The sequence below is a fragment of the Pan troglodytes genome, chromosome 14, assembly GCF_028858775.2.
Source record: "Pan troglodytes isolate AG18354 chromosome 14, NHGRI_mPanTro3-v2.0_pri, whole genome shotgun sequence".
NCBI lineage: Eukaryota > Metazoa > Chordata > Mammalia > Primates > Hominidae > Pan > Pan troglodytes.
Window position 1 is genome coordinate 118,425,331 of NC_072412.2, and position 12,543 is coordinate 118,437,873.

General features: G+C 49.6%; 1 protein-coding gene across 14 annotated transcripts in view; it reads left to right on the forward strand.

The window, feature by feature from the left end:
- Positions 1–12,543, forward strand: part of ATP11A (ATPase phospholipid transporting 11A) — a 198,081-nt gene that overhangs the window by 117,093 nt on the left and 68,445 nt on the right. For all 14 annotated transcript variants that reach the window (XM_009427269.5, XM_509744.9, XM_009427270.5 and 11 more), the window contains 2 exons: positions 4,192–4,299; positions 9,990–10,118. In XM_009427269.5, coding sequence (XP_009425544.3) covers positions 4,192–4,299; positions 9,990–10,118 — 237 coding nt within the window. The remainder of the gene's footprint in view (positions 1–4,191; positions 4,300–9,989; positions 10,119–12,543) is intronic.

Below are 12,543 nucleotides of genomic sequence, written 5' to 3' on the forward strand. Positions count from 1 at the left end.
CTGCGTTAGATTGATACTTGAAGCGAAATAAGAGATGTTATATAATTTAGTTGCTAGTCTGGCACCGTGCGAGTTCGAGAAGAAATCTGTGGTTTTCACATCCCAAATCACCCAGAGATGATCTGATCAGATGAGTCACTTAACCTTTCTGTATCCTTGACCGTCTTGACCACCACAGAACATGCTGTTTATGGACTCCAGCAAATGGGATGCTGTTTTTTTGTTTGTTTTTGGTTTTGCTTTTTTTTTCATAGCCCCAGTAAATAAGGCCAGTGACTAACATGGAGAAGAATACGTCTCAGTTTTACTCTCTATGTATCCATTTTATCACCCCCAGATTCCCTGTACACGTGTTCAGTCCCTCCCCATTTTCTCCTCCCCGTCCCTGGCAAAGACTCATGTTTCTGTCACCGTAGAGTCGCCTATTCTAAACATTTCGTACTCGCGGCTCATAGGCGGTGTTTTGTGACTGGCTCTTTCACTCAGCATGATGTTTTCAAGGTTTCTCTGCATCTGAGCAGGCGTCAGCGCTTCATTCCGTCTGATGAATGAGTCACGGTCCCCTGCACGTACCTGGCATTTTGTGTATCACGCATCCTCTGTGGATGGACATTTGGGGTGTTTCCACTCTTTGGCTGTTCTGAATAATGCTGCTGAGAACATTTGTGTTTCACACCCACAAGATTGGCTTTCAGATGTGAAAGGCTGGAGAGGGCATGGCAAGGGAGGCACCACGGGCCGCCGGCAGGAGCGTGGCGGAGCCACCAAGCACAGCAGTTGGCAACATCTGACACAGGCAGAGATGAGGACACACAGGGTCCAGTGCAGATGATAAACATGCAGCTGTGCAGTCAGTACATGGGGCCTGTGTGTCTTCACTAGGCCAGAGCCGGCCGTGCCTACCGGGATACGTGAACTAGGATATTCATGGTGGCTGTCATTGATTAGCAAAGGACTCGGGCAACCTGGTGTCCCTCCGTAAGGAAATGGACAGCTCCGCTGCGGTGCGTGGCAGAACACAGCACAGTAACGAAACGAACTGTGCTGCCTGGAAAACAGAACATGAGGGAGACTCACGCTTCCCAAGGACGCGCTGCCTGTGACTCAGGCAGTTTAACTCCTACCTGGGATAAGGCCTCACTTCATGTCGGTGGCAGGCTCTTGCAAACTTCAACTTTAAGCAAAACGATGGGTTTTCTCATCAACTTCACAAGGAAATGGTGCTGAAGGAAACGATGTTACTCGGGGACCTGCCATGTGTCCTCGGGCCTAAAGTCACAGTTTCCAGGAACCCATCGTGGAGATTAGGTGAGGGCGTCCCGTGCTGTCTGTGATACATCTGTGTGGTAGGAGCAGAGGCTGCAGACAGGAAGGAGACCCCTGAGCCTCTCAAGGGGAGCAGAGAGAAGGGGCGCGGGGGTGCAGAACAAGGGGCTGAGGCTCTATGGCTCTGTTCTTTCCAGCCTGGCCCCGGGAGGCAGGCGTAGCACTGTTCTTCAGCGTCCTCTTCTCTGCATTTGTTAAGGATTCCATCCCTCCCGGGACTCTACTGAGCAGGAAACTCCTGAGATCTCCAGGAGTGTCCTGGAGGAGAGGAGAGGAGAGCGTGGAGTAGGGAGGGCGGCTCTGAAGACGCATCTGGGCCAGAGAGGCAGCGGCCGGGGAGCCCGAGCCCCCATGGATGCAGAGGCTGCCTCTCTACACTGTGCAGACCACGGCCCCAGACAACATGTGGTGTCCTTGGCCCGGCTGTGCCCCATCCCTGGCTGTGTCCCCTCCCATCGGCCTGGCTATGTCCCCTCCCTGGCTGTGTCCCCTCCCATCCCAGGGCAGTGGGCGGGCGTTTTGGGGATGTTAAGAGGGGGTCAGGGCAAGGCGGCAAATGAACAGAGCTGCAGGTCTGGGCCCCATCACCAGCACCCCTGCCGCTGCCCAGAGGGGTCTCTTCCTCTCCCGCGCGTCCTACTACCCAGCTTTCACTCTGGGGATGGCCTTGCTTCCCCTACTGCTGGTCTGGACCTGTGTGTGCCAGAGCCCCCCCACCCCCTCGACCTTCCCCCACTACTGACCTCCTTGTCCCTCTTCCTCGGGAACAGCGCCTCTCTCCGCAGCTGGGACTTTCCCAAATGGCCTCCCCACACTGTGGCTCCAGCAGGGCTGTTTGTGCTGGGGTCCCCATGCTCCCGGCCCCTCCTCGCTTGCCTTGGAAAGCCCCCTGCACTCACAGAGGCCTCCCTGATTTTCTCTTAGGTTCCCGCCTCTCTTTTCACACCATCTCCCCGCTGTCTCCGCTGGGCACTGACGGGCATCTCACTGTACCTGGCTCTGCCGCCGCCATCGCCCAGGTCCTGCCAGAGCGGCCTTTCCCTGTGGCGCCCAGCCTCCCCTGCCGTGTGCAGGGCCCCTCCGATCAGCCCGTCACATGCATGGGCCTCCACGTGTCCTTCCCGTCCCAGCCAGGCTGGCCGGTGGGCAGTGCCAGCCCCTGGGGACTCCCTCACCGCTGGGCATTCCTGGGCACCTCCTCTTTGGCGTCTTCCCGCAGCCCGGGCGCTGGGCTTCTCGGGGATCCTGGGTGTCTCTCACCTGCATTGAACTTGCAGTTATTTCTGTTTCTTCTCCACCAATCCTGAGAGCAGCAGCTCTGGGGACAAGGTCTTTCGTCTGTGGGCCCCTGGTGCCTGGCACTTGCTGAGCATGCAGTTGGTGCTAAATAAGTGTGTTTAATGAACCCAGGAATCATCTACCCACTGCCACCTTCCAGGAAGACTGTTCTTCAGTTTCCCCAGAAAGAGAGTATTTCAGCGATTTGGGAGGAATCTCTGAAAAGCAATCAGATGCCACAGTGTCACTTATTAATGGTCACAGCTGGAGAAAGCTCGCACGTTCGGATATCCATGCGTCCCAGGCTTCTTAATTCTCCAGAAGCTGGAGGTTTTGGGTTACTTGTTTATGCTCCCTTCGGAGGAGACTCCAGTCACAGGGCCACTGATGCCGCCACGTGGCCCACAGGGAGGAGGCCCCCAGTGAGCCTCCTGCCCCACAGGCTCTTGCAACCTACCTGCAGCGGGCCCGTGGCACAGGCTTCCTGCCGCCATCCTGTGTGGTTGTGTGTCTCAGCACACATGCAGTGGGCCCGTGGCACAGGCTTCCTGCTGCCATCCTGCGTGGTTGTGTGTTGTGTGTTGTGTGTGGCAGAGCTGTGTTTCCAATCTCGACACTCATTAGATGCGGTGGACGTGGACGCCCATAGGCCCCTGGTGTGCAGTCTCTCACATGCTGGGGATTGTTACTGAGAACGGCATTCCCCATCCTTATCTAAGGCACCTGCACCCAGCAACGCCAAACACAAAGGCACGTTCGTCATCCCAGGAATCATCTGTGTGCAGCATCTCCTATTATCGTTTCTTTCAAGATGCCACCTGACTGTCCAACCAGAGGGTGTGCCTTCGTAGTTGGAATCGGAGTGCACGTGTCTGCGCCTGTGGAAGGCATCCAGGTCCGGCAGCGCGGCCGGGGTCAGGGTTAGCTCAGGCTGCTTTTCCAGCGCCCTGCCTGTGCGTGCACAGGAGTCACGATGGGATGTTTCCCGTGTGGGTTACTCAGATGCGGAAACGCACAGAGAACCTTAAGGCTGCTGCGGGTGTCACAGAGTAAGCCGGCGTTTCACCGAGAGTCTGGGCTGCCAGATCTCATAACAATCAGTTTTTAATGAAAGAGAAGAATGGCCAGTGGGGGCTTTTCCAAGCGGAAGGTTGACACTCAGCGGGTGGAAATGTAACTGGCTCCACGTCTTCCGGGCTTTTCGTTGTGGATGTGAAGAGCCTGGAAGGCTTGCTCATCATTTCTTTCAGACACTTCTTTTTTAGGAATTTATCCTAAGTCCATGTCATGAATAGGCACAAAAAGTACAGTTGTATAGTACTTATACACACTTCGATGAGCATTCTTCTCCAACGTCTTTGAAGTTCTACAACTGCAGACATTTAAAGCAGCTCGCGTTGCCGTGGAACATGCCGATGCTCTGTCAAGGATAGTGTGTGTAGTGCATCCTCATGCTGAAAAATACACCCCCACAGGCTTGGATTATGCTTAGACATAATTAAACACAAGCCTTCTGTCTCTCCCTCCCTTTCTCCTCCTTCCCTCTCTCCCCGCTTCCTCTCTCCCTTCTTTCCTTCCTTTTTTTAGGGTTATGAAGACTGGCTTCGACATAAAGCGGACAATGCCATGAACCAGTGTCCTGTTCATTTCATTCAGCACGGCAAGCTCGTTCGGAAACAAAGTCGAAAGCTGCGAGTAAGTGACACCCGACACATTTACGCTGGTGAAGTCCAGTAACTGTTTAAAAAATAAGTTTTACCCAGGTGCGGTGGCTCGCGCCTCCAGTCCCAGCTACTCAGGAGGCTGAGGCAGGAGGATCGCTGAGCCTGGAAGTCGGAGGCCACTCAGGAGGCTTCACCGTGCCTGTGAATAGCCACTGCTCTCCAGCCTGGGCAACCGAGAAAGACCCTGTCTCTTAAAACATTTTTAAAATACAAATAATAAATGTTTTTAAGTTTTTATTTTCTTTGGTAAAACAGACTGAGATGTTTTTTATTGGGTGTAGGCCCAAGCTCCCTACTACTTTTTTTTTTTTACCTTTAATTTTTATTTGTTTATGTTTAATAGACTTTTTAGAGCAGTTTGAGGTTCACAGCAGCATTAGGTGGATGTACCCACTGCCCCTTCCAACACACACACACACACACACACACACACACACACACACACACACACAGCCTCCCTCTGCCAGCATCCCACACCAGGATTGGTGGAATATAAAATCATTATCACTGCCCCCATCCCCACACACAGCCTCCCTCTGCCGGCATCCCATGCCAGGATTGGTGGAATTTAAAATTATTATCACCACCCCCATCCCCACACACAGCCTCCCCATCACCAGCATCCCATGCCAGGATTGGTGGAATTTCATCCCACACCAGGATTGGTGGAATTTAAAATTATGGGAACACACGAACCAATCAAGACAGAGAAAGACTGGAAACACTGTTTCTAAAATTTGTTTTAGAATAAAGTATAATAAAATCATATCAATATAAACTCGACTAGGTGGAAATTTATGAAAATTGGAACAGAAAACTTCATTGAAGATTGCATTTTTTAAAAAAATGTATTTATTTATTTTTTAAGAGACAGAGTCTTGCTCTGTCACCCAGGCTGGAGTGCAATGGCACAACCTCAGCTCACTGCAACCTCCGCCCCCAGATTCAAGCAATTCTCCTGTCTCAGCCTCCCCAGTAGCTGGGATTACAAGCGCCTGCCACCACACCCAGCTAATTTTTGCATTTTTATTAGAGATGGGGTCTTAACAAAATGTTGGCCAGGCTGGTCTCGATGTCCTGACCTTGTGATCCGCCTGCCTTGGCCTCCCAAAGTGCTGGAATTACAGGCATAAGCCACCGCATCCGGCCAAAAAAATTGTTTTTTATTGATGTATAATAGTTGTACGTAGTTGGGGGTCCATGTGATATTTTGATGCCTGCACACCAATGTGTGATGATGAAGTCAGGGTAACTGGGATGTCCGTCACCTCAAACATTGATTCTTTGTGTTGGGAATATTACAGTTCTTCTTGAAGGCTGCATTTTAAATCTGTTTCAAATGAATTATCTGTGTAACTAATATCTCAATATGTTTTAAAATATGTGATTAAATTATTTAAATGAGATAGTTTCAAGCTTATACTAGTCATTTGGAAGCACCTTTATAGGTAGAAACCATGAGTGTGGTTTTTCACGTTTGTGTCAAGGTAGTGGTCAGCAGCCTGCTCCAGTCCCCCATCTGATGTGGATCTAGGTGCCAGGCCCACACCGGCCCCTTCCTGCCCCCACTGGTCCTCGTGCACCCTGCCTGGCTCTTTCCAACTCCCACGCCTCCCTCCCTCGTGCAGCCCCACTACCTCCCTGGCTGTTTTCCCAGCTGAGCCGTAGGAGGTTCGGTGAGGGAGGCAGGGAGCACCCCACTGGGTCCTGTGCATGTGGAGAGCCAGGCGCGTTCCAGAAGCCTGGAGGGAGGGCCTCCAAGCAGCCCAGCCAGCCTGGGCTCAGTGAACCTCTCCGGACAAGGCCGCAGCCCCTCCCTGTCCAGTGGGACGGGACCCCAGGAGGCACTCAGAGGCCCTTCAGAGGAGCCAGCATCAACCACCAACCCCCTACCGCTCACCTTGTTCTCACTGTTCTGTGTATCACACACGTCACCAAATGTACTTTTAAGCATTTAAACATTTTCACTTATAAACGTGCTATCCAGGTGTTTAAATGCTTCTGAGACAGCTTTTCCCTTCAGTGAGTTCAGATGAGTGATGTTTCCCTAGAGGTCGGGGGTTCAGAGAGCAGATGGCCCTGGCCTGGGGAACAGCCGCGAGCTCCATGCCTGTGTCAGCAGGCATCCGGTCCCAGGCCTTCAACGCCATTTCCTTTAACGATTATATTTCCCTTGCAAAGCCTTCATACTTGTAGCTAAACATCTTTCTTAAAAAATAGACCTAAACAGTGTCTGCCCACAGAAAATTGAATTTTTAATGTATCGGTCTCCTGTGGGAAATGCCAGCTCTGTATCCTGTGTGTCGTAACCGAGAGGATGCTAAACAGGCTACTCAGGACGAGAAAGAAAAGATCAGGCTTTTCCTACAACAGCAGACATCCAGCTTCCATCGGTCGTAATGGCTCAGGCCTTTGAGAGTGCTAGAGCGTCCTAGAAAAGCAATCCTTTAATTAGTTTTTCTTTTTTAATTAAACTTTTTATTTCGAGGTAATTACAGGATCACATGTGGTAGTAAGAAATAAAACACAGGCATCCTGTGTTCCATTTGCCCGGATGTGCTGCCCAGCTCTAAGATTTTGTCATCTCAAGGATATGATATAAAGAGAATCCTGCAGCCTGTGACCTTTTGGGGTTGGCTGTTTTCAGGCAGTCTAATTCCCTCGGGATTCACGAAGTCTGTGCACCAGCCATTCCTTCCCTTGTATTGCTAAGGAGCGTTCCATGATGGGGGCATACTGCAGTTTCACCATTCACAAGTTGAAGGGCTTTTCGATTTTTCTAGTTTGGGGCTGTTATCAAGAAAGCTGCTATGAATATTTGTGTGCAAGTTTTCTTGTGAATTTAGTTTTCATTTCTTTTGCATAAAAGCTCAAGAGTTGGATTGCTGGGTCATCTAGCATATCCACGTTTGGTTTTGAAAGGAACTGCCAAACGGTTTTCCAGCATGGCCATCCCATTTCATTCCCACGCACGACGTTGCCAGCATCTTCACCAGCACTGGGTGTTACTGCTGTTCCTGATGTCTCGGTGCAGCTTAAATGTGTCCCTGATGGCTCTGTGGGACATCTTTTCACGCTCATTTGACATCTGTGTATCCTTGTCAGTAAAAATAACTCTTCATGTCTTTTATCCATTTTTCTAGTTGGATTCTTTGAGCTTCTTTTTACTGTTAAATGTTGAGAGGTCATATAATCTAGATAGTAATACTTTGTCAGATATATGATTTTTAATACTCAGCAGGATATTTCACAAAGCAAATGTTTTTAATTTTGTTCAAGTCCAATTTCTTGATTTTTTTTCTTTTTTTTTTTTAATTATTATTTCTTTTGAGACAGAGTCTTGCTCTTGTTGCCCAGGCTGGAATGCAGTGGCGCAATCTTGGCTCACTGCCACCTCCACCTCCCAGGTTCAAGCTATTCTCCTGCCTTAGCCTCCCAAGTAGCTGGGATTACAGGCGTGCACCACCATGCCTGTCTAATTTTTTAGTGTTAGTATAGATGGGGTTTCACCATTTTGCCCAGGCTAGTTTTGAACTGCTGGCCTCAAGTGATCTGCCTGCCTCGGCCTCCCAAAGTGCTGGGATTACAGGGGTGAGCCACCACGCCTGGCTGATTTTTTTTTTTCTTTTGAGGACTGTACGTTCAGCGTCCTGAATGAAGCGTTCTTTGCCTGGTCCCAGACCCAAAGACTTTCTCCCATGTTTCTTTCTAAAAGTGTTATAGTTTCATGTTTTACATTTAAGTTCATGATCCATTTTGAGATGATTTTTGTATAAGGTGTGAGGTTTCAGTCAGGTTTGTTTCTGTCCTTATTATTTTGCCCATGGCTGTCCTGTCGCCCCTGCACCAGGGGATGGCTGGCTGTCCCTCTTCCACGGAGTGGCGCTTGCACTCTGTCCCAGTCAGTTAAACACATTTGCGTGGGTCTGTTTCTGGTTCCCTGGTCTGTCCCATTGGTCTCCATGCCCATGTCCACCAATCCCACACTGTTGGTCTCTGTAGCTATCTCAGAAGCCTGGACATTGGGGATACGTATTCCTTCCCCCTCAATCTTCTTTTTCAAGGTTGTTTTAGCTATTCTAGAGCCTGTGCCTTCCCATATAAATTTTAGAATTAGCTCATTTATATCTATAAAAATCCTTGTTGGGATTTTGATAGGGATTTTACTAAACCCAAAGGTCCATTTGGGAAGAGTAACCCTCTGATTTTAAAGTCTCACAAATTCGCAGTGTGCTGTGACCATCGTGTAGTGGGACAGAGACCTCTGTTTGCAGTGTAGACAGAAGCAGGTGACGCCCTGATCCTGGCATGCCTCCCGAGTGGCAGTGAGACTGGCCGGAGCCCTGCAGTGACTCACTCAAGGGTTCTGATGATCGTTTCCCCTTCAGACACGCAGCCCAGATCTGCGTTGGCTTCCTCGCCCTTCAGACACGCAGCCCAGATCTGCGATGGCTTCCTCACCCTTCAGACACACAGTCCAGATCTGCGATGGCTTCCTCACCCTTCAGACACACAGTCCAGGCCACTGAGATGCCTTCCTCGCCCTTCAGACACACAGTCCAGATCTGTGATACCTTCCACACCCTTCAGACACACAGTTCAGGCCACTGAGATGCCTTCCTCACCCTTCAGACACACAGTCCAGATCTGCGATGCCTTCCACACCCTTCAGACACACAGTCCAGGCCACTGAGATGCCTTCCTCACCCTTCAGACACACAGTCCAGGCCACTGAGATGCCTTCCTCACCCTTCAGACACACAGTCCAGACCTGTGATGCCTTCCTCACCCTTCAGACACACAGTCCAGACCTGTGATGCCTTCCTCACCCTTCAGACACACAGTCCAGACCTGTGATGCCTTCCTCACCCTTCAGACACACAGTCCAGACCTGTGATGCCTTCCTCACCCTTCAGACACACAGTCCAGACCTGTGATGCCTTCCTCACCCTTCAGACACACAGTCCAGACCTGTGATGCCTTCCTCACCCTTCAGACACACAGTCCAGACCTGTGATGCCTTCCTCACCCTTCAGACACACAGTCCAGACCTGTGATGCCTTCCTCACCCTTCAGACACAACAGCCACAGCCCAGGCCACTGAGATGCCTTCCTCACTGATGAAATAAAATGGATACAGACACAAACTAGACCATGACCTTTAATTAAAAACCCACATGATCAACTTTCTGTGATTGATTTTTACTTTAGTTTTTGAAATGTTGTTGCCACTTTTGCTTTATTTGTCCTCATGCTTTGATGATCTGGGCAGCGCCTTGGTTCTGTTGATCAGGAAGCTCTCAGAACTCGATTACCTGGTTCATAAAACGCCTAGATTTAGATCAAAACTTCTCACAGGAGTACTTCCCACTTGGCCACGCTCACAGAACACTCCAACTCGTCGTCTTGATCTGAATCAAAGATAACCTTGTTACAGGTGTTTGTCTATGTTTTTGCTGCGGAAGTTAGAACATGGAAACCTGACCTGGTCTTTCCTTGGTCCCAGCAGAATGTCTGGCAAGAGTCTTTTCCTGAAACCATGTCCACATCCCCGTGTCTTCCTGTGAATAGATGAGCAGCTTGAGGGAAGCAGTCCCACAGGACGGGCGAGCTTTCACGGAGGGGCTTTCCATTGACCGTCCTTTCTGCTTTGTCCTGTAGGTTGGGGACATTGTCATGGTCAAGGAGGACGAGACCTTTCCCTGCGACTTGATCTTCCTTTCCAGCAACCGGGGAGATGGGACATGCCACGTCACCACCGCCAGCTTGGATGGAGAATCCAGCCATAAAGTAAGGGGCCTTTTCGTTAGACTCCATGGCAGGATCTTCCTGTCCTGCTTCGGACTGTGCCCATGTGGCCACAGAAACTAACATCCTGTTTGAAAAGTCACCGTTTTCAGTGTGTCCAGTGAAAACCCAGGGAGTTACACCAGCCAAGTTTTTCCTCACTTTTCCTTCCTCCTATTTTCCACTTTCTTCTTTTTCCTTTTTAAAAATAAATTGTATTGTGTATATTTGAGGCATATATTATGATGTTATAAGATACATATTTTTATGGTGAAGTTGTTATTAGAGTGCAACAAATTAACACACCCACATCTCACTGATTTCCCATTCTCTCCCCTGGCACCCATGCAGGAGCAGCCATAACCTACTCGATGCTGCAAAACCCTGAGCCCAGCACGCTCTTGTCCTCTCAGCGCAGCAGAAACCCTGAGCCCAACACGCTCTTGTCCCCTCAGTGCAGCAAAAGCCCTGAGCCCAACACACTCTTGTCCCCTCAGTGCAGCAAAAACTCTGAGCCCAACATGCTCTTGTCCCCTCAGTGCAGCAGAAGCCCTGAGCCCAGCACGCTCTTGTCCACTCTAGTCCTCATGTTGTACGTTGGGTTTTTGGACAGTTCATCCTAAATAATACTATCTTGTGTTTTTTGACCTACACCTCCCCATTTCCTTTTCACTTTTTCTTTCCAGTCTCAATGTCTGTAACAACCAATTACCTCAGGTTAACAAAAATAACTTCAGTGTTAACCTGTGTCAATTAGCTAATGTACCAAATTCAGGATTTAATGAATAGATTGTTGGAATTTTAAGAATTTTCATTTTATTAGTTAAAATTAGTGTGAAAACTGGCCTAGAATTATGTGAAAAGTCACACACGATTCTAGATTTTGCCTGTTACTTCAATGAGTGTCTTTTTGTGAATGTATCTTAGTCAGGATTTTCTGAAATTACTACATAAGTAATTTCCTGCACTCAGTATAAAATTCTGCACGGGCAGTTGATGCTACAAGAATTTTAATTGTCAATCATACAAGAAAAGATATAGCACCATTAATTTTAAGATTCTTCTTATTTAAAAAATCTGGAAGTTTCTAAGGAGTTTATGAAAGTGAGCATAGCTCAGTGGATTCAACTAAGTCATCAGCTCACAAAAGTGCAACTCTAAAATGGTATTTAGGTAATACGTATGGATATAGGCCATTTCTACTATGAGATAGAGACATTTTCTTTACAAAATCACTGAAGGATATGCTACTCTTTCATAGATAATTCATGATATGTATCATGAATTGATAAATGAAAAACCTGTGGATCTTTTTCAGTTAAATTAGCTTTCACATTTTCTGTGTAGCATATCCCAGGAGAATGAACACGCTAACCTAAAAGATTGTCAGCAGCTTCTAGGGGGTCGGAATCCCTGGATGATTCAGGTATTCGCTGTAAGCGGGTGTTGGTCCCTCTGGAACCTGGGAGGAGGTTGAGGTTCCATCCACCCAGAGACCTTGTGAGCCCTTCACACTCTCTGCAGCCAGTCGCTGCCTTTACACCCCTTCCCTGCAGACTGTGGCTGGTCAGGCTCAGACGAATCCCAGCCATGCTAGTGAACAGATGCTGTGGGTCTCCAGATACACCATGTTTGTCCAGATGAAATGTTGTAGCAGTTGTGGAAGATGTTAAAACAGCTATTGCACTTTGACCTTTTGTGGCTTTGCAGTTTGCATTATAGTTTTGTGTTCTCTAATGTCCTTTTTGTGCATTTTGTTTAGCTTGAGGGACTGGAATTATTTGAGCCCTTTCCTTAAAAGCAGAGTAGGGGCGTGGGAAGGGTCCACCCGACCTCTGTTTGGATCCCGTGGGGCTCACGTGACTGCACAGGCCTGTTCACTTCTCTGGACTCTTCACATTTGTGAAATGGGGACAACCCTATCTCTCAGGGGCTCTTGTGAGGATAAGATTAGAAAATTCCCACTGAATTTAGAAAATAAGCGCCCCCTGATTTGTGTGCTTGGTGACGGGGCAGTGACCGTTGGTGTGCTTGGTGATGGAACAGTGACCGTTTGTGCGCTTGGTGACATGGCGGTGACCGTGTGTGCGCTTGGTGACGGGGCGGTGACCGTCGGTGCTCTTGGTGACGGGGCGGTGACCGTCGGTGCGCTTGGTGACGGGGCGGTGACCGTCGGTGCGCTTGGTGACGGGGCGGTGACCGTCGGTGCTCTTGGTGACGGGGCGGTGACCGTCGGTGCGCTTGGTGACGGGCCGGTGACCGTCGGTGCGCTTGGTGACGGGCCGGTGACCGTTGGTGCGCTTGGTGACGGGGCGGTGACCGTTGGTGCGCTTGGTGACGGGCCGGTGACCGTTGGTGCGCTTGGTGACGGGGCGGTGACCGTTGGTGCGCTTGGTGACGGGGCGGTGACCGTTGGTGCGCTTGGTGA